The following is a 23,105-nucleotide window of genomic DNA, read 5'->3' on the forward strand; positions in this document are numbered from 1 at the left end:
ATATCTAATAATGGTGTGCGTAAAAATATTGAGAAAAAAATCTTCTTTCTTTTTATTTTTTTTATTTTTGTGGCATTCCTTATGCTTTCTCTAATTTAGTAATTATAAAGAGAGTCATTTGTGGTCCCTAAAAGCATATAATACAATAGAAAAATTCTTAATCACCTAATTTAAAATGTAAAGATAGGATTATTGTAATAATTAATTACAACGCCTTCATAATAGAATTATACGACTCATATATATAAATTATGGAATATTAGTATTTGTATGATTAATTAGATAGATAATATAAAACAATAAAGTTGGTAATGGGAACAATTTTAAAATTCCACGTCGGTCATGGATGGTATAAATTTTAATTTATAATTTCTGCTGGCTGACTTATTGAACTCAGAGGTCAAAGCTTCTATATTAGAGTTTATAATTAATTTATTACATAATTATTATATTCTACCCTAATAAAATTGAGTTAATTAGAAGTACAGCTTCATTTAATACTACATACGTACTTTAATTAAGATACTTATAGTTAACTAGAAGACAAAATAGAGCACAAATTAAATTAATTTTTTTAATGATGGATTAGGACAGTTTAAATTTTTGACTTTATACATTACGCGCATAAGAATTTTTTATTCTCTTTGCATTAAAAGTTGGAGATTAATTCAACGAGTAAGAGAATTTTGTGAACCTTTTTTCCCTTTATTTTTTGGTTTAATTAAGATTTATTAATTAATTTACATATATTGAAAAACAAATAGTTATAGCATGATGGTTAAAAACTCAAATGAAATGGTAAAAATAGTGAGTGTTTAGTGCATGCAAAGTTTTGCTCATCCACTCATGAAAATGAAGTGAAGCAAATTAAACTCTAGGGTTGTTTGGTTCAAAATCGGGTTATTTCAATTTTGATAATATAAGTTGGATTATTCGACTTTGTGAGTTATACAACAAGGATTTTCTTACATCAGAGAGTGTTGATTAATTAGTTCATACATGTTAATAGGCTTGAACTCGCACTATGTGAGAGTACCTGAAATTGATAAAATAGTTCAAGAATTATAATTTTGAAATAATTTAATCCGCGAACAAACAATCCAGAATTTGGATGAGTTTTTTTTCAATTCCTTGTCTTTTTTTGTTGGGGTGAGGACCTTTCAACTTGTTATGGCTGCCGCCCAGGGGAAGTTGGAGAAACAAAATATTAAACTAACATTATCTTCTTTTAAAAAAAATCAAACTATCATAAAGTTTGTCCTTCAATGTTTTTTTTTAAATTATTTGGCAAAAAAATGTTTCCAATTTGATAAGAATTATGGAAGCAATATATCGCACATTACTTGTGGTCTATATGAGACATTAAAATGTTGTCCTCAACTTTATGTCCTCTAGAAAAATAGAAATTACAAAAACTCGAATATAATGCAGAGTTCAAGTTTCATCCCTTCTTTCTCCTTTAGCTTACCTATTGAATCCCCTTTGAGGGAAGCTTCGGAAAAAAAAAAACTTCAAATATAAACTAGCAATAAATTGAAATAATTTGTTAATTAATATAAACTAGCATTAAAGAAACTTTTTGAAAATTCAAACAAATTACAACAAATATAATTTGTTAATTAATATTCCCATTCTCACTTTTATTAATTCACAAGATTAAGTCATCAATATGTCGACACTTTTTTCCTTTCTAGAAACACAACCTATTTTTTAGGTGTTATGTGTTGACATTGCTTTTTTATGTCTTTAATTAACATCTCTAAAGTCAAAACTATATCGTACGTACATACAACATAGACGATAATCGAAGTTAGATTTAAGTACGAAAGAAAATTTTTAAAAAACATCATTTTAATACTTTCTCCGTTCCTTTTTAGTTGTCGTGTTGCGTTTTTCGAGAGTTAATTTTACTAATTTTTAAAGCTAAATTAGATTACATTAATTCGATATTTTAAAATAAAATTTTAGATATTTAAAAACTATATGGAAAATTGAAAGTATTGTAAGTTGCAACTTTTTTTATAACAATATGATGAAAAGATACATCTTAAAGTATTAGTCAAAATTCATAAGTTTGAGTCTCAAAAAGAAAACTATTATTATAAGTAAAAAGGAATGGAGGGAATACCTTATTGACCAAATTATGAAATGATGACAACATAATTACATAATTAGGAGGAACATCTTAATTAAGCAGACCTATTAGTGAGACTAATTAATCTTGAATTAAAAGTCCATTTAAGTTGACTAATGTGCTATAAACTTTAATTAATATGTGTTGGTCCAATGCTTTGGCTAGTTTAAGCACATTTTGACAATGAAATTAAAGGCTAATTTAATTAGGGCACAGTGTTGATTCTTATTCGGTAGATTAAATAACTAAAACAAATAGACTCACTATGTCGACAATCAGTTTATTCTAATAGTATTGTGGTTTACTTTTTCTCTGTCAAAGTATTTAAAAATGATGAGTTTATTTTTAAAATTATTATGGTGTACTTTTTCTATGTCAAAGTTTTTTTTAAAAGGAAAAAAATTTGTCAAAGGATTTGTCGTTTTTAAGTTCAACAATCGATGTAACTGGTCATAATATCTACAAGAACAATGTGAATTAGAATAATAATACCTCACAAAAAGATAACAAATTGTTTGCCCTATATTGGTGTAACTTGTTCAAACTTTGAATATCATAGGTTAGGTAATAGGTATTCGATAATTTTAAAAAGTAGTGAAGTCGCATTTAGCAAGACAGATGTTTATGTTATGTATTTGGTAATCACTAGTTGAACCTCGATTGAAGTTGGGGAGGATGAATGATATCATTATAGAGAGATCAAGCCAAAACTTATTTGCATGGTGATCACAAATTTTTTTTGTCTTATAGACCTATTTAAGTTTTCAATTGACAAAGTGAACTACTTTCATTTTTCCGTTTTAAAATTTTTTCTCAAGGTCTTTTCTTTTTCTTCCACTCTCAATCTTCACTATGCACATGATTGTGAGTTATTGAGGTACTAAAGCTCTTTTCTTTACGATGAATTCAACACTTTTCGATCAAAGAAAGTTGCTCGAATAGTAAACAACTCCTTACTTCCAACCTTAAAGAGTTGGACCAAAACAAAAAAAATTGGAAAAAGTTGATGTTAAAGTTTGAAAAAGATGGTCAAGCTCAAGTTTAACCCAGTAAAGTTATCCATACTCTTGAAAAGATGAGAATTAATCTCGCATAATTAATTAAATTTTAACTCACAAGTAAATTATGATTTACCTAATCTAGAAATTGAATCATTTCACTAAGAAAATAAATGTGACCCTTTTATTTAGATAGAAGACTTGACTAGGCAGTTTCAAGTCATCTACTTACTAGCTACATAGCATATGATTCAGCACCCAAATGCTGGGGAGCAATGTTAAACACAATAATCACAATAGTTCAGTTGATTAACTATCTACATCTCGTAATCCCCTTTCCCTTTATCACTTTCCTACTCAACGAAAAATAAATTATAAAAAGAATGTTAAATCACAGCCTACAGGGCAAGGCTTAGTTGTTTTCTTATGCAGATTTTATGCACAGCACCAGTAGTAATGCTAATGGCCAAACATCATTTATCTGGAAATACATTGTTCCCACTACAATGCACCAGGTGATCCACCGGCCAGAATACAAGATTTGCACATATGGACCACGGACAAATGAATGGCTCAAAAGAGATTAAAACTACAACAACGACGATAGAAATTGGACTTAATTCATTGAGAACATATCTCTTAGAACAGCTAATTAAACTGAAAGCACCTAAGAAGGGCTTATTTCAATCCACACAAGAACGCCAGAATTGGCAATGGTTTTAATAAAAATGAGATATATCCTCTCCAAAATGTCACACTACGAAACAATTCCATCTTAATGAAGCTCTCTGTCCAGAGCCTTACCAAATTGAAGATCAGGTTCAGCTCACAAGAACAAACAGTGGCTTATCTCCTAAGCGTTCCCGGCCCTGAATTAAAACAAACATAAACAGAAAATATGAATTAGGGAAAAATAAACTAGTATAACATATTGGAACAGGAATAACACATGATGGGGCAGAAAACTATATCGACTACCCCTTAGTAGACAGAAAAGAAAATAATTTGGGATAGAAGATTAAGCTTGTAATCAAAGATAAATAGATGATATGCACTCACAAGCCCAATAGTCTGTTAGCAATATCGTGCTCAGAAAACCCAGCAATGGGGTGTGAAAATCAAGAACTATTAGCTGATTATATCAACAATAGAAATGCTGGCATACCTTCAATTCTGGCAACTCAATGACACATGCACACTCGAATACCTCAACTCCAACACGCTCTGTGAAGAAAAAGCAAGATAAACAAATTTAAGAAATTGAAACTCCAATGTTACAACTCACACAAGTCGTCCTCTCCACGAAGTTCCAAAAGATCATGTTGTGTTTTCAAATAGTTGGAAGCAAAAGGCGTGGTCAAACATCTAATAAATAAAAGGTTTCTCTCTCGTGGTTATCTAACAGATAGCTTATGATGTTACTCATCTTGTGTCTTAAGAACAGGAAAGACAGGTTTAGTAGAATATAAAGAACTGGATAACAGTGAATGGGCTTTTCAACCAACTAGGATATCTTTCAGAAGATTAGAACTGAATAAAGGTAAAGTACCAAGAAGCCTAATCGCAGCAGTTAGAGTCCCTCCAGTCGCAATTAGATCATCTACCACGAGGGCACGTTCACCAGCTTGCACAGCACCTACATGCATCTCCATCTTGTCTGTTCCATACTCCAAAGAATACTCTTCTGAAATAACCTCCCCTGAGAAAATGGGAAAAGCAGAAGAGTGAAGCCTTGTGCATTGCAATGCCAAAAGAACTAACATTCATGGATTATCTCATTGAGTTTCATCATGAATTATGGAGGTGAGGCAATAAACAACAGAAATGATCAGTTTTCACTTTTGACCTTCGTAGTACATACAAGCAAGCAGAGTCATAAAAGACCCAATGATTTTATTCACTGAACAGGAAATGGATCTAATCAATTTGTCTAGTCAAGAGTCTCAGCCTGATCTTAAAAATTTGATATTGACAGTGTATTCACCATTATTAAGTTGCATCCCAGTTCAAAGCTTATCTTGTGCTCTTATTGTTCCTCACTAGTACAACTAACATTACTAAGTTAAACACATAAAGATGATGATAGAACTACCTAAAACTGAATGCTGGACTGGACAGGAAAAGCAAGATGTGAACTAAGTAGGCGTTTGGCCATGCGATACCATATCACGATATGGTATCGTGAGATGGAATCAGCGTTTGGACATGTGATTTTACGCTGATTCCATATCATGATTCCATATCATGAGATGTGATTCCATATTCTCCAAAAATCATGATATAGAATTATATGGTAATTCCATATCATGATTTGAGATATTCTAATACAAAAATTGATCCACGAGTTTATATTTTGTTAAAACAACCCCACATTTATATCTACTAACCATTTATTTCATAAGTCGATAAAATTTATAATCCCATCATTACTTTTTAAAATTTATTATTCTCACCAACCTATAGTCACTTTAACTTACACCAACCGATTGTTAAAGTGATTGTAAGTTAAAGTGATGAAATATTTATGGTCTATGAGCATGAAAATATAGTTGCGGATGATATTGACCAACAAATGGCTCAAAGTAACAATGTTGGTTCGTCTTCGCGGTCACATGATCGAGAAATGCAAGTTTAACGTGAGGAAATTGTTCGTACTTGTGGGAGGATTATATTAAAGACTAGTACACTACAATTTATGTTCAATTTTTTTTTATTAAATTAAAGTTAGATGAAACAATTACTTAAGAGGAAAACAAATACCTTTGTAATAATTTATTATGCGATTTTATAAATTTTTGTTTATTTGATAAGATTGAATAAACAATTGGAGTTATTTTAATAGCTTTACAACTTATGAGATTTTTATGTTTATGAGAAAATATACAACACAAAAATTCCATATCGCATGTCCAAACAAAACTTCAATTTCATCTCATGATTCCATATCATGATACCATATCACATGGCCAAACGGGCCCTAAGAATGAGTATATAAACATGCACAAAATGCATCTAGTCATTTACTTTGAACTGGATACTACTTGTTTCTTTTTATATTTATCTTAGCCTTGAAGTTTTCAAATTTTCCACGGAATTCAGCTGCATTGCATGAGACCCTGTTTTAAGCTGCTTGAATGTTCTCAGTTTCTTTTTATTTTGAAACTAGATAAGCATGTCTCAATGTTCCTTGATGTGATTACATTTTCTTCCTCCACCGCCCCCCTCCCCCATGCTCGAGCAACAATCAAACACAACAACAAACAAACCGCACATGCAAGAAAAATACAACTCCCACTGACATGAAAAGGCAGAAAAATAGTGATAAAGCTTACCAGGTAACTTCTTGGGTTTCCTCATGGGGACAAATTTTGCTCCAATAGCCAATGCAATGGGAGGACCAAAGATAAAACCTCTTGCTTCAATACCTGAAGTAGACCATTACCACATGCTCAAAGTTAATTTTCCAGAACAAATGTGGGGTTTATCACCTATGAGAGCAATATTTAGAGTCAAACATGCTAAAAAGGAGCATCAAAACAGGAAATGGCTACACCCTAGCCTTGGTTACTAGGAACTCATGAATACACAATATAAACCCTCTGAATTTCCAATGAATCAGGGATCTAGAACTTCGGAGTGGTATCTCATTCATAAGAAGAAGGCAACACTGAAGAGGGAGGGTGAGTATTGTTTTCTTTCATATTTCTTGAACCTAACTATTGAAAAAATTAAAATGAGCTTTATATTTCCTTCTCACGCACCTTTTACCAGCTGTACTTGGGAACTCAAATATTCTATAATCTCCACCGATGGAAGCATGGTCCACAATTGGAAATACATGTTATTTTGTTTTATTTTCTTTTAACTTCTTGTGGGCATGTGAAGGAGAAGAGTATTCTCTTCAAAAATGTGAGAAATTGTCATTAAATAAACTCATCCATATTTGCCAACATGGTCTAGCTTGATCCAATTGTGCTGTTAGAAATAAAATTTCCACATGTCTGCACATTTTAGATTTATGGCGCATATCTCAGCTGACAGCTATGCATCACCAATCCCTATTCCAAATTGAAGTCTTACCATTCTTTGTTGCATGTTGCTTCGTACTTTACACAGGTTAACATGTTCATCTATAAAATTCGAGAATAATCTAAACTTGACCACGTAAAAATGCTTAAGGTTCACCCCATATCCATCAAATTACATTTGCATTTTTCATTTTATATTTGCAACTGAAGTCAAATGTTGGAGAGTTGAAGAGATTGGTTACTCTTGGTCAGTGTTACCAGCAGAGATACTGTCCCCAACTCCCAAAAATTAACAAGCAAGAAACCCTCCAAAAGAGAGTTCTCCAGCCACATTATATGATTATAAAAATCAAGTTATCATGCCTGTCTTAAGTACTTATATGAGGTGTTCAACTGAACACATGAGTTTCCAGTTCTGTAATCACAAGATTAGGTATGATAATGGTAAAACTACAAAAAGGATGAAGTGTTGGTCACAAGAAAATGAACCTCTTCTTCTTTTTCCGTTTATTAATATAAAAGTTTACAAATCTGAAGCTTGTAGTATCATGTTGAGTTATATAGTTGCCCACATTGTCCAAGTGCTTACAAAAGAGTTTATAGTTATCTAGGGCTATTCCATTGGGTTAGATGCTCAAAGTATCATAAATCTAACTATAGAAAGCAACATTTTGCTTTTCTAAAAGATGGTGCCTGAATTTTAAAACAAAGGTATAGCCTTTAGGGGTCTAGAAAAAATATAGCATGCATTAGCTTTGTGTACTACTAATACTATGTTTAATACTCTTTTTCAACCTACGTATAACTAATACAAGCATTATTAATACATCATATTCAGCACTATTCTTATACACTCTACCAAACGACCGTGTTTTCCTTTTAAGCTACACATAAAATGCTGTTAAATAGAGAACCTAGCAACCTAAAACATCAGATGGTGTAGTATTCATAGCATAACTCCTAGATCTTCAAATCTCAGCTTCTAAAGCTTGAAATTAACTATCCTTTAAACTAATAACTTCAAAATGAAACAGTTCAGGCGCATTACAAATTCAGAAACAAAGAACTGACCTGCAACCACACTGATGTTTTTGTCCTTATATCTCTCAACAAACAAATCAATAGTGTCCTTAAACGCCTTAGGATCAAGTAGCAAAGTCGTTATATCCTGAAACATGATCCCTGCCAAAAAAAAATAAAAAATCACCACACAGCAAAGTACTCATTCCGTTAACACAAAAACCAAAAAAAAACACAAGTTCTACTGCTACAAGTACCAGAATCATTCGAAGTAGAGGAAGAAGAAGTAGGTACCTGGTTTAGGAAAGTCGGGTATGACCCGAATAGCAGAAGCAATCCCAGCGATACGTTCGTCTTTAAGAATCGGATCATGAGGCGCCATATCTACTGAGCTTACTGGATCTCCGATCGGGATCGTTTTCAGCTCGGGTTCTTCACCTGCTCCGGTTCCGGCAGCTCCTTTTGACACAGAGATTGGTGAAAAAAGCCGAGTATTTCTACTGGAAGGGGTGGTTAGGGTGGTGGTAGGTGATTTAATTTGGACCAAATTACCCCTGTTATAATATCTGTTTGTAACTTTTTCTGGGACGAAATTGACCCTGGTGAATTTGAGAGCAATTTTGTGGGCTATTGACTCCATTTTAGAATAGGATTTTGCAAAAGAGAGTGCCCTTTTTAAATTACGGTATGGTTGGTGGAAACTGATAAATAAAGGGTAATTTCGTCACTTTACGATCTAATGGTGCACATTTTGAAGGGAAAAAAATGATGACATACTTACCCAAAAAGAGTTTAAATTAAATAAATAAAGAAAAAAATGAAATTTATATAATCAAATTATTCAGAAAAATATTATGCATATAATTTTTTAATAGTAAATATGAATTCATAAAAGTAATACTATATATTTTCTGATTTTGTCGAATTAAATTATATTTATAATGCTATCAAATTGATAATATCAACATATTAGCTTAAAAATCTTTCAAACATTAGAATCTAAAGCAACGAAATCTTTTTAAATGTGCTCCTGTCTTTTAGAAGTCGAAAAAGTACTTTTAAAGAATTGCAATTTGTGTATGGTTGATTAATTTAATTTTTTTTTAAGATTAAAGCAATCATTTGTGGTTGATCAAGATTTCAAAAATATTTTTGAGAGAAAAATACTATTTTCATTTTTTGCTTATTTTTCCTCTAAAAGCGTGATCAAACAATTCAACTTTTTTAAAATAAGCACTTGATAAAAAAAAATTTGACTTTCAGAAACTTGATCAAGCAAATTATTTTGTTTATATTATTTTATCTAGTGACATCATCATTTATGTTGTAACATATTATTTATTTTTTCTCTTTTATCTTTATTGAACTTGTTAACTAAATAACAACTTTCTATGAAGGGATATTTCAAAATTGTAAACTATCAAAATTACAGATTTTTCACAACTAAGAAAGCAAACTATTGACATTCAAGATTTGGATTGAAAGAATCAAAATCTAAGATTATATTGATTTGTGTTTTCAATTGGTTACGAAGGAATAATTCTTTTTACCAAAAATGTCATGTACCCAAAAATACTTTATATTATTCTTTTTTCCTATTCAATTTATTGTATGCAGCATGTTTCGCGACTTAAATTCAGATCATATTATCTAAGGAACTTCAATGCTAAAAGCAACTCCAAAAAAAAAAAAAGAGTCAATGCTAGTAGAAAAGCTACCTTTAGTGGTGAAAGGACTTGTGTTAGGTGCACAACTTGATAGTTTTAGACGACATACGCGATTGAGATTGAAATTTTATGTCTGATTTTAAATACTTTTATCTGAAGTATGACTTTTTGTGAAAGTTGGATATTTAATCTAAAATTTAGTATGATTTATCAAGCCAACTTCAGATACTTTTTACTAAAATTGTGGCTTGGTAAGTCCTATTCTATACATATTTGATTGAAATTGTGAATTTGGCAAGGCCAAACTTTGAATATTTTTTTTACTTAAGTTATGAACTTGACAAGACTTACGATATATAATAACTTACCAATGCCAACTTTAGACATATTTTTACTAATGTTGTGACCCTGAGAAGGCCAACTTAATATATTTTTGACAAAACTGTAAAGTTGGGCTCTAAAGGCCTTCTGCAAAAATAGATTTGGGCCACACAAAATTGAGATAATCGTTTTGATTTTTGAAAATCTCTATTTACAATATATTTAATTTTTAAAAATTATTTAAAACTTCATCAGTTTTGGTAAATTTCAAACCATTTATGCTGCTGTTTTTTTTTCTCCCCAGACTGTGGGTCAACTTCAAACCATGGTCGGGTGATTGAGATTTCCTGATCAATATGAGTTGTGATGGAATGATTGAGATCTCTTCATCTTAATCAAAACTCTCGAGTAAGAACTTTTGAGAATGAAATAAATTATGTTGGAACGTCGTCTAAAAAATGAACCTTGCATTGCGCAAAGTCAAATTTAATCACTTCTTAATACAAGTAAAAAAAAATGTTTGTCTACCAAGAAGTACCATCTACACTCTTTGTTTTAGTTTGATTCACATGTGTTTCGTAGGTTGAGATATAAAATTTGTCTTCTCAATAATGAATGGTAAGATGTACTTTTAAGTTCAATGAATACTAGACTAAGTTATCGAAAATAATCTCTTCTTTATAAAATTAAACTTGTGCAACATAGACCAATTTTCATTGAAAAATGGAATAAACGTGTTTCATATTGTGGAATGCATCTTTTGATTTATTTAGGAATATATAATTCTCGAAAAAGTGATCGACTTTTTTGTTGAAGCTGTGCCACGTGAACTCCAACCCACTGCACCAAATTTTACATCAAAAAGAAATATTTTTCTCTCTCATTATTATATTATTATTTCTTATTTCATTTATATTTTCTTATTTCATAAAACAAGAACAAACTCGAATAATGGAAAAAAGAAGTCAACACTTTCAGCAGCCACAACCACAACAATTTTCGACCCCATACAATTCATATTTTAATAGTATTGATGGATTGGAAAGAATCTGTCAGATTATTAAGTTATTGTTGTAATTTTTTTAAATTATTATGTCTTGTTGTACTTTTTAAAATTATTATGTATTTTATATTTCAATTTTGATGTATGTCAATTACTACTTTGTTGAATGTTTATATTTTCGGTTATTTTAAGTACATTGATTATTTGTTTAAAAATTTATATGTTTGCATTTTTAATTTTGTGAAGGTTAATTGTAGTTATATTCAATTATAATTTATAGTAGAATTAACATAAATTTAATTTTTTTAAAAGTCATATATAGAAAAATTAATTTATAAAAAAAGCTAAAATTTTATAATCTAAAAATTAATATTATAAAAAATATTACATAAAAAAAATAATTAAAATATACAAGAGATTTAATCAAAAACATACAATTTATATAATGTTTAATTAAAAGTTTATATAATGAAATACTATTAAAATATTCAGAAAGTAAATTGGTGTGATGAATAGTGTTACACCAATTTTGATGTAACACTATTCACACACTAAATTTGGTGTTGGATTGGAGATGTCTAAATGAATGTAATTAAGCTTTTATAATTGGATATACGACGATTGTAACCTAGTTGTTTCTTCTTTTTTTCTCCATCATTTTTGTTATCATTTTAGCATCTTGACTTTTTATTTAAGAGATTAATTCGAATATTGCTATGCCATTTTAAGTAAATTATTAATTTCAACTACTCTATTGGTATGGGGTAAAAATCAGACTATACACATGGTCGAATTGGAAAAAAAAAAAAAGGAGTATTAAGTGATACGTGTAATCTTTAAATAATACGTCGAATTTTATTCATTCTAGATATGGTGAGAGCTATACTCCCAGCCATATTAGTGAAGAGTAACCTTATTGCTAGACACACCTGAGTTGATTGAGCTCAGTGTTGAACCTTTGAGCCTGTCTAGCTATGGGTTGAAAAGGCCAGTACAAGTCTTTGTCAGAATAGAATAAGGATAGTCATTTAACTTTTATTTTATCACATTATAGTTATTAAACTTTTTTTTTTTAATAAAGATATCACTCAACAAATTTATTAAATATTACAGAAAGTTATTAAATATTTGTTATGATTAAAAAGATCACTCATTTTACCTTAATATAAGTAATATTATGTCCGCTGCATCATGGTGTCTTATAGTTCTATATGTTTCATCATAGCTAGTGAGCTTACTACTAAATTACTTCGAAAAAATTGAGTGACTTTTGTTTATAAAAAATAATTTTATAATTTCAATTCAATAAAATAAAAGTTAAGTAATTATTCATTAAATTAACTCTTAATTATTTTTAATTCATTGTTGATTATTGGGAAAAGGGTCTGAAAAATACTCCAACTTTGGCCGAAATTGCTGTTACGATACCAAACTTTATGGAGGACCTTTTACCCCCTGCACTATTTAATAGTGTATTTTAAAGGTATATATGTGCCCACGTGGACACATTACTATTTAAAATGATGCAATATTTATGATGTCCACGTAGGCACATATATACTTTAAAATACACTATTAAATAATACAGGAGGTAAAAGGTCTTTTCCAAAGTTTGGTATCATAACAAAAATTCGGCCAAAGTTAAAGTATTTTTCAGATCCTTTTCCCTTGATGATTTTGTTCTAAAATTACGTGTATATTGAGTAAGCAATGACTTTAGTCTTCAGCCGACGTTGCTCTTGCATGACACATTATATTGGCTTTATCTTACTAGTATATATTTAGAAAATGTCAAATAAAAATTGAGCTTTAATTCTTCTAGTACTTTCCTTATTATATATTTTTCTTCCAAAGCTTGTTATAATGCCAAGTCCAACTCGAGCCGAGCTTGAGTCGACTTTTAATACTTTTTTCGTTCATATTTACTTGTCATTTACCCAGTATTTTGAGTGGAAAAATCTCGGATAAAGGTCTCCCTAATGAAGGCGATTCCATAACTATGAAAATTCGAACCTGAGACCTTTGGTTAAAGATGAATGAGTACTTACAACTCCACCATAAATAAAAAATTTATTATTTATGAATAGAAAATTATTAAATTTACACAATTGTAGCTAGGTGACTAGCTAGCAATTATATTTCCTTGCATTCCTATGCTATTATTTTTTTGGTCTATATATAACGATTAGCTGACTTACTAATAACCAATTAGTGACAAGTGGTACTGTAGAAGTTTCTGTTAATTAATACTATATTAGTGTGGAGTTTTAGATGTTTCCACGTTGCCAGGTTCTTGGTACCTAAAATATGGGGTCAAATATGGATTCTCTTTAGGAAATTCAACTGTTGAACAGTACATGTACGGCTACCGGTCAACTACCAATTTTTTTTGGGGTGGGTGGGGGAGGAGAGGAGATGGATGTGGGATCGGGATACAACGAAATTCAAACTCTCATTAATAAGGTGATCTATAAAGTTATGGTCAACTACCCGTTGTTCATGCGTAAATTGTGTAGTTAATTAGTATCAGTACAAGTTCTTGTATCATTTAAGATAGGACGGAGTTATGATATAGTTGAATAAGTTCATATGTAATTAAATATTTATTATTATTTAATAAATATTTTAATATATATTATATTTGTGAAAATTAAATAAATTTCTATGCACACGTACTAACATGTTGTATCCGCCACTTGAATACATGAATTGATTTTTTTTTTACGAAGCAATGTATATAGGAGTATATTTTATTTTTAACATGTTTCAATTCAAAATATTAAAGTAAAAATTTCATGAGAACTTATTTCGACCTCATAGTTAGATGTTTTTTCTCTTTTTTCTTCTCATGGGGTATTTTTAAAAAACTAAAATTAGAGTTAGGCATATTACATTAAATGTCACGAACATATGTACTATAGATACAAATGAGGTTAGGTGGACTGCTTAACAAGAGAATAGAGATGCATATAATCATGATATGTCGATTACCTAATCGAATCGATCTATAGTAGTATAAGCATAATTTAGGTGGGATGTATTGACGGATCGAAAACAGATTAAATAAAAATTTAGATTATGTCAGACGGTATTTTATCATGTATTTGGTCATCTCACATAATCTAATTTTTTTTCTTAGAAATCTCTTAGGTGTCCCTTATTGCTCATATCAATAGAGGCAACGACCCAAGATTTCCAAGAATTTTTTAGTAGTATTACTTTATCATTTTTATAAATGTAAGAAGAGAATAATACTAGCTAAAGTTATAAGGTCAGTGCAAACTCATAATATCCAGATTCATTGAACACTATGTTAAGAAGTAGCAACATCATGGGATGCATCACTAAAATTGAACAGGCATGTCAAGTGGAGAATGACCACCTTTTTATTCGTCCTTTGACTACAACTATTCATTGTTATTTTGGTAAAATAGAATAGTATATGAAAGAGTTTGAATGCCATTCAAATTAGGGTAACTTTGAAGAAAATGATTCATATAATTTTAAAACATTGTGTATATTATAGTACTAGTGTAGTCTTTTTGCCTCTATTTTGATCACTTGTTAATTTACTGGAAAATACCACGTCTTTTCCTTAAAAGCCATCTTTTAAAATTAGTAAGAAATGGTCCTAGCAAATGTACCAAGTATTTGTGAGTCACACTTATGTCACCCTTGCTATGATTCAATTATTAACAATCTAATAATAGTACTATTAGATAAGACTAATGACTGTGAATTTAGTGTTTTTGTATAATTATATAGTGTCCGAGTTAACTTGTGTGCATTTCAATTTTTACGAGGTATCTATTGGCTATTACCTCATATCGTACATATATCAGATAATTTTATTCATCAAGACTTGGATAACAACAACATATCCAGTGTGGGGTCATGGGCAGGAGGGGAGTCAACATATATTGTTAGGGGTTCATCCGAAGCTCCTTCAGCAGAAAATATTACTATTCATACATAGTTAAAATTAATTTTTATGTATATATAGTAGATGTCGAGCCACCTTCGGTTAGTTCATGTGTTTACTTTTTCAGAATTTGAATCCTCTTATTAAAAATTCTAGCTCTACCACTGATTATAAAAAGACTAAAGTGCACACTTACCTTACCAATATCTAAAGTTATTTTCGAAAAACCCTCAGCTCTATCAAGACTTAAACAAATAAAAAATAAATTAACTACTAATATTTTTACTTTACTGAAATCTCATGATTATCAATTGTTCCGTTTACTACTAAGCCACACACTTTATAAAATAATTTACCTAATAAGTTTGTATGGTGAAATAGCTATATATACCATGTCTATCTAAAATCCATTCACCAAATTTTTTTATAATGTGCAAATTGGTAAAGATGCATGCATTTATATATGGGTGAATTAGCAGTAGCCGACTCTTGATGAAACGAAGTAAAAGTCGGCGAATCCAATTCAGTCACAGTCACCCTTGGCAACTTTAAGTCTTCAATTACCTTACACACACACGCCCACACACACACGCGGCTGCTCTAGAAAGGCTTTTGTCATCTTTTCCCATAACTTATGCCAAATGGACTAATTCAATAGCTGTTAAACTTATAAAATTAATAACCTATGCTTGATAATTAGGTTGGAGATAGGTGAGAAAATTATTAAAAGAGGGAAAAATTAGTTCCTCTCTATTCAATTTTCTTCCCCTATTTTATTCAACTAAGCAATAAACTTTCCCATTGCATCTTTTTTTTTACCTCTACACTTGTCACTTGTTAGTATGAAAAAAAACTATAGAGATGACGGAAAAGGTTCAATTATACTCTCGTTTCACTTTTACTTGTTATATTTGAATTTGATATATTTATTAAAAAAAATTTGACATGATTATTTATTATATTATCTTTTTTAATTGATGTTTAGTAGTATTAAATCTTGAAAATGAATCTGAGAGTAAGTAATTTATATTAAGGGTAAAATTTGGAGAAAAATAATTATCTTTTCTTGATATGTTAAAAGTGACAAATAAAAAATGAATATCTATTTTTGAAATAATTAACTAGTAAAAGTAAAGGAGGAAATTTTATCACTAAATGTGTAATAACTCACAATGGGGAAAAATGGTTTTATTGTTATTAGATACCGCATCATCTTTGTTAAGGAGCGTTTTACCTATCAATATGGAACACCTCAATGCGAATTCAAATTTAATAAAATTTTAATATAAATATCAGACAATTGAATGAAAAACTAAAAAAATTACTCACTAGAGGCGACTTCGATTAAGAAACGCGTGAAGCGTGTTTCTTTCGGTGTACGTTTTGAGTTTTGACAGAGTCTATAGTCTTACTAGTCTTCAGTCTTAGCTCACTCAAAAAAAAAATCTCTTTCTTAGGTTCCTTCCTCTCCAAGCCCCACAAAAAATTTAGTCATTTAGACTTCACTTCCACTTGCCAGTGCTCCACTCCCTTTCCTTATTTATTTTTCAATTCAATTACTTGGTTAACCATCTTACTACAACTACCTTCTTATTCTTTCCCACGCAACTTCCTTATTTCTCCTCCTTTATATATCCCACAAACTCCTCTTCCACTCTCATTCACTTAATACTCACAAAACTTCTCAAGTTTTATAATTATAATATTCTTAACACTCTCTCTAAACAGACGAATAATTCAATCAATTGAGATGGCACTTGAAGCTTTGAATTCTCCAACTGGTACTTCAAGTCCGCAGACGTTTCAATTTGAGAGCAAAGGCCAGCAGCAGCTTCGATACCTTGAGAATTGGACTAAAGGGAAGAGATCTAAGAGGTCACGGAGTATGGATCGCCAGCCGACTGAAGAGGAATATTTTGGCGCTTTGTTTGATTATGCTTGCGCGTAGTGATGGCTCTGCTAATCAGGTACGATCTCTACCACCGCCGGTGCCAGTGATGAAAATCCACGCGCCGTCGGAGGAGAAGATGTTGTATAAGTGTTCGGTTTGTGGTAAGGGATTTGGATCTTATCAAGCTTTAGGAGGACATAAAGCTAGTCACCGGAAACTCATCGCCGGCATCAGCGGCGGCGGAGATGATCAGTCAACTACCTCTACTACTACTAACGCTACCGGAACTACTAGCTCCGGTAACGGTAGTGGAAGGACTCACGAGTGTTCGATTTGCCACAAGTGTTTTCCTACTGGACAAGCTTTGGGAGGACACAAACGGTGTCACTACGACGGCGGTAACGGTAACGGAAACGCTAACAGTAGCGTTAGCGCTAGCGTCGGAGTTACGTCGTCGGAGGGCGTGGGGTCAACAATCAGCCACCGTGATTTTGACTTGAACATCCCGGCGTTGCCGGAATTCTGGCCTGGATTTGGTTCCGGCGAGGATGAGGTAGAGAGTCCACATCCGGCGAAGAAATCTCGGCTATCTCTACCTCCAAAATTTGAATTATTCCAACATTAATGTGACTTTGATTGCTAGGATTTACGAATTTTGTAGACAAATTATATGTAATTTTTTCTTTTCATTGTGGGTGGGAGTAAAATTTTAATTAAATTATATATGTATATAGGACCTAGCTAGTTATAGTGAAAATTCAATTGATTGATTTATTTTTTATGGAATTACTTTGTTCACTTGCACTTTGGTTTCTCTAATAAAAACATATAAATTTTAGCTAAAAACTTCAATAATTTGTTAGTTTTGATCTCCTGATTAATTCAAATTCGTGCCACGTAGAATGAATTTTCTATCAAGAGTTTTTCTTAAATATGAGATCTTGAATAAGAGATGAGAAGCATCATCCCCTGTACCACATTCTTTCGTGGTGCGTGTGATTATTTTTAAATTTATTTTTACAACTTGGATTTGAATGTTTTTGATCAACAATGAAAGAATATTGTGGAGTAGAGAAGTAATGGCGGTGAGAATATTTCAAACTTCCAATTGTGTGCAAAAGGGTGGGTTGTTCACGCGTTTCGGTTCCATGTGCTTTCTTGGACTAGTTTTATAACCCACTCAAAATGGATCCAAACTACTAGTGATTTTACTTTTCCAAGTTGGAATATGGAATATCTTTTGACCAAAAATTATATGGTGACTTTAATTTTCCAGAAAATGAGATTTATTTTGTAACATTATAAAGTTTTATCCTTTTTAAAGAGTTAACAAGTACAATAAAGTACGAACCTAAAATTATTCATTTGATTGTTTAAATATTTTGTCTTGAATTATGTGGTCCATATAAACCATACTCACTAATTTTCTTTTATCGTTATGACCGTGGTGTTCATATCAATTTTTACAATTAGTTTCACGTGATAATTGTCACCTCTTACTAATTATAAATATCAAACAACACTATCTATCTAAACTAATATTAAACCTCATAATTCTCAACTCAGACTACAGTTAGACTGCATACTCATTAAACTTGTGCACACCCAAAATTGGAAGACATAAATATTAGTTAAAGCCAAGTTGAATGACACATTGACCGTAATGTTTAGGTCAGCTTTCACGCAACTCAACTAACTAATTTCATACGACACCTATAACAGATTTCAGATAACTCTATCCATCTAAACTAACCTTAGTTTTTTCGATCTCGTGGTTCTCAAGCTAGGCCAAATTCTTGAGTGCATGCCCACTAAAATTAGGAAAAGAAAAGGGGAAGGTAACACTTATGTACTGCTATAATTAAGTACATTTTAATATGATTATTGATTATCTTTTATAATAGTATAGTTAGCAACAAGAACAGGTGACAGGTGTTGAGAGGGAAAGAATGAAATAATAATAATTAATGAAATGAATAATATAGGGTCATGGATAAGCACAAGCACGTTGTATACTTGTATGTGGTGTATATATGATTAGGATGACAAATATGCCTGCCGACCTTTGCTTTTAATCCACTACCTAATTAACCATTAAGCAGTTTGTTTAATGGTTGGTTAAAAACCAGCTTGTATATCATCCCTGCACACAGTTTTTTTTACTATTTTCATTCTATCTTCGATATTCATTTTAGAGTTCAATTAATCCGTAAGATAAGTTCAAAGATGTAGAAACACTTTTTACTAAAATTTTGCTCAAATAAGACCGAATTTTTTAAGTAAGGATATATAATCATCTAGTAGGCTATAAGGCTATTCCCTTCGTTCCATATTAGTTGATCAGTTTCCTTTTTATACGCATATTAAGAAATCATAAATAAGAAGATAATTTTATTAATTTATCCCCTTAAAAAACCTTTTAAGAATCATACAAATAAATATAAATACTTTTAAAAAAATTAATATAAGAAAATTATTTTTTTTAAATGGTCAATTAATATGAGACAGATTCTTTTGTTTTGTTCGAATAGGTTTTGTATGATTTCTTTTATGTAAGTTGACAACTTGCTTAATAAATACAGTAAACTATCGATTGGTTTTAAGACTAATCTCACAACTGCCACCAACTTTATCCAAAAACTCTCGTCATTCCTACAGTTGGCACTTGGCACAAACATCTAAATGTTTTCAACGATTTAAATATCAAATAGACAAAAGAATATATGTACAAATTATATATTAGTAATATAAATAATCAGTAATTTAAAAGATTAGAATTTAAAATTGATGAACTTCAAATTCTAGATTCGTCTCCATTGGAATAAACAATACTTCCTCTTAATGAGAAGCTCCTACAGTCAAATAAATGTTGTATAAATTAATTAAGATTCATAAATTTCAAAAGTTCGTTCAAAAAGATATTACGATATGTTAAAATCACAAATTTTAAGAAATTTTTTTATTTAATTTTCATGTCTAGTTAAAGTATACCAAAAGGCGAAATAGTGAATAATCAAGCTGTAAGTTCATGAGAATACATTTGAAAAACGTGGAATATTAGTACTTGCGTGATAAAGGATAAATATACTATTTGCTTTTAGATTAAAACAAAGAACTCTATTTCCTTATTCTAAAATAATACATAAAAAATAGGTACATTTTTCTCACGATCAACATTGTCAACGTGATACATGAATTTTTGAGAAAATATGCCTCAGATTCACGTTACAGTTTAATCGTCTTAAATTATGCAGATAATTATTCCAACTCACATGGACATGCTTAAATATAACAACAATACAGTAGGGGTGGATTTAATTATATTGGAAGATCTATTAATTAATATGTAAGTATTTTAAGCTAGGAACCTAGTAACAAGAAAATAATAGCTGGTATATATATATATATTAACATTTTTGGGTATTTTCCCAATTAATTAGATATATTAATATTCACTTAAGGTTCAAGCTCACAAAGTTTGATCAATAGCTGTGACAGTACTGACTTTGAGATGGTGTGAACAAGTTGTCCTACTGGCTTGGAATTTTTAATTAATATTGACATTGTTTGAGCTATAATTAACTATATTTAATGATAGTTCAATGTATTAAAATTGAACAAGTTACATGTATGATCAGTTCGTGGTCAGCATATTAAAATGTGAAAACTCCAGTGGAATTTAAGGGTAATAACTAATAAATGTGTTGACCAAGAATTTAGAGGAGTTCAAATGTACAATTTTATCTATGTGAGTTAAATTACCAACACTTTGTTTGGAAGGTTGTTAGTACCTACTGCGTTTCATAATACTGTATTATTTTGATAAATATAATGTTTGAATAGATTGTATCGTTTTTTCTTATTAAATAAGCAACACATCAATATTTTGATGGACAAACCTAAAAAAAAAAACTAGTGTACGTAGTAGAGCTATTATAAAAAGGTAGTGTAAAGAATAAACTGAGATTAGTAATATATAGTAAAGAAAGATCAAATGAGAAGAAAAATAATAAAATGACGACACTATTACACCAAATTATCCATTACATAAGAATTAGATTTTTCATTGTTACATAACGATAAATTTTACAATGCGATTTAAACTAACACTCATATTATAGCTAGTCATATGTAACAACCATCCGATTGACGATCATGGTAAAAATAGTTGACTTATAGAATAATACTCTTGACTTAATTTATTTGATTTATGCGTTATTATTTTATTGAATTATGTAATTAAAAAACGAATATGTTAACTTCTAGTGCATAAAGAATAAATATATTACAATTTTGGCCAATTAACTAAATTTTGTTTTTTCATTTAAGAGATTATTAGGTAGGTACTGAAGTCGGCATAGGCACAACCATTAGCAAGAACATAATGCCCTGTCTTCTATGCCAACTGGATTAGTTGCCAATTGGTTGGCCATAATTTTAGTTATGATGGAACTTAAAGAGCTTGATATTAGTGCTCATCATGTGGTGAGTTTTTTTCTCTATATAGAGCTTCCTTCTTGTTGATCTTTTTATTTTCGAGAAGATATCAAGTGTTCGATGATCGTATTGGAATTTTGGCTAATTTAATTTTATAATGCGTAAGATTCATTTTACTAATTATATTTTTTCTATTTTTAATGTTCGTATCCGATATTTTAGTTAAGAGTGATGAAATTATATTCATTCTATCATAGCCCTCGTGTCGGAAATAGTGAAATTACTTTAATAATTTAAATAAAATGATAATACATCTATTACTATTTTCATTGCAATTTTTAATCCATATTGTTAGCATGGGTTAGAGTACCACATTTGTTGGAGAATGAACTGGTGGACTTTGGTAATCCTATCCTCAGAGTTGGTTTTTTATGTTGGATTAGGCCCCTGATGCCATATCATTACATCGTATCAGAGTCAGATTCATCACTATTTGGGCTCTTGGTCCACGCTACAATTGAGCCTAAATGTGAAAGGGAGTATTAGAGTGGGTCAAAGTCATTGTTTGGAAAATGGATCGAACTAGTAGTCTACTTATATGAAATTGAACAATCCTGCACCCGTGACCTAACTTCTAAGTTAAGTTAAGCCCTAATGTCATATTTTCACGCCTATTTCATAGATGCAGTGTGAGTTTAATTTCTTTCTTTTTTATGCTATGCCTATAATAGTCTCACATTGTTTGGAAAATAGATCGAACTAGTAGTCTACTTATTTGAAATTGAACAATCTTGCACCCATGACCTAACTTCTAAGTTAAGTTAGGCCCTAATGTCATATTTTCACGCCTATTTCATAGGTGCAGTGAGTTTAATTTCTTTCTTTTTTATGCTATGCCTATAACATCTTTAAGTTTGGGAATGTTTGTGAATTTTTAAAGGAGAAAGTCATGAACAACCAGAAGGAATAATTTTATACAGAGCTAGTGAACTAAAAAACAAACATGTCTATATAAGAGGCCCTACCTTTAACAGATTCGTGGCTACCATCATTTAAGATTATCATAAGAAGGGAAGAATCTAGTAGTGTCTAAAAGAGTGAAGATGTTGGAAGGGTGGCCACTAAAGACTGGAAAAGGAACATAACTTTTTGGGTTCATTTGACAAAATTCTATTGCCATTTGGAGATGGTTAGGTCGGCACAGACATCACTAAAATAGTGATACGCGCTTAGAGAACCTACAAGATGGCCGGCTGAGATGTGATGACTCGTGTTCGAGTTTTTGATATGAAAAAATTCTTAGTAGAGAGCGTTTTCTTTCACATATAGCCTTATGCAGCGCAAATTTAAATTAGTCTGAGTTTCAATTTCGTCTAGCAATAATTAATACTCAATTCAAAATTCAAATCTATTTTAAACAAACTCAAATTTAAAATATAAGTTCCAATAACACTAAGCGTACTAATTTGACAAAATAATAATAAATCTGACTAACTCATTTTACCATCTTTAAGCTTTTCTCAAAAACCTTTAATGATTTAAAAAAAATTCTCTCAATGACTAGTTCCTTCTTATAATGAACTAAACCACATCGTTGCTATTGCGTTTTAATTTTTAATTTTTTCTAATTTTTAAATTTTATAATAAGATCCCTTATGTAGTGTGTGCTAATAATTAATAGCTA

At 30.7% G+C, this 23,105-nt stretch overlaps 2 protein-coding genes across 2 annotated transcripts; one reads left to right on the forward strand and one right to left on the reverse strand.

The window, feature by feature from the left end:
- Positions 1 to 3,586: 3,586 nt before the first annotated feature.
- On the reverse strand, positions 3,587 to 8,820 carry LOC102600759 (adenine phosphoribosyltransferase 1). The gene is made up of 6 exons (XM_006361995.2): positions 8,475 to 8,820; positions 8,232 to 8,342; positions 6,465 to 6,557; positions 4,682 to 4,831; positions 4,298 to 4,356; positions 3,587 to 4,001 (listed from the first exon to the last, which is right to left on the reverse strand). The coding sequence occupies exons 1-6, from the start codon at positions 8,818 to 8,820 to the stop codon at positions 3,954 to 3,956; spliced, it is 807 nt and encodes a 268-aa protein (XP_006362057.1). The 3' UTR covers positions 3,587 to 3,953.
- A 7,854-nt stretch (positions 8,821 to 16,674) lies between these two features.
- On the forward strand, positions 16,675 to 17,788 carry LOC102601103 (zinc finger protein ZAT10). Its single transcript, XM_015302818.1, is given in 2 exon segments — positions 16,675 to 17,008; positions 17,010 to 17,788. Coding segments are annotated over 2 exon segments (765 nt in total). The 5' UTR covers positions 16,675 to 16,843; the 3' UTR covers positions 17,610 to 17,788.
- Positions 17,789 to 23,105: the final 5,317 nt, after the last annotated feature.

Source organism: Solanum tuberosum, unplaced genomic scaffold, assembly GCF_000226075.1.
Source record: "Solanum tuberosum cultivar DM 1-3 516 R44 unplaced genomic scaffold, SolTub_3.0 scf00381, whole genome shotgun sequence".
In the NCBI taxonomy this organism is placed as follows: Eukaryota; Viridiplantae; Streptophyta; class Magnoliopsida; order Solanales; family Solanaceae; genus Solanum; species Solanum tuberosum.

Excerpts from the sequence above, each read along its gene's own strand:
- LOC102600759 (XM_006361995.2), bottom strand. The coding sequence starts at position 8,820 with ATGGAGTCAATAGCCCACAAAATTGCTCTCAAATTCACCAGGGTCAAT. Across the intron at positions 4,832-6,464 it reads GAAACCCAAGAAGTTACCTG|GGGAGGTTATTTCAGAAGAG; the intron begins GTAAGCTTTATC and ends CCATTTTCTCAG. Across the intron at positions 4,357-4,681 it reads TGCTGCGATTAGGCTTCTTG|AGCGTGTTGGAGTTGAGGTA; the intron begins GTACTTTACCTT and ends TTTTCTTCACAG.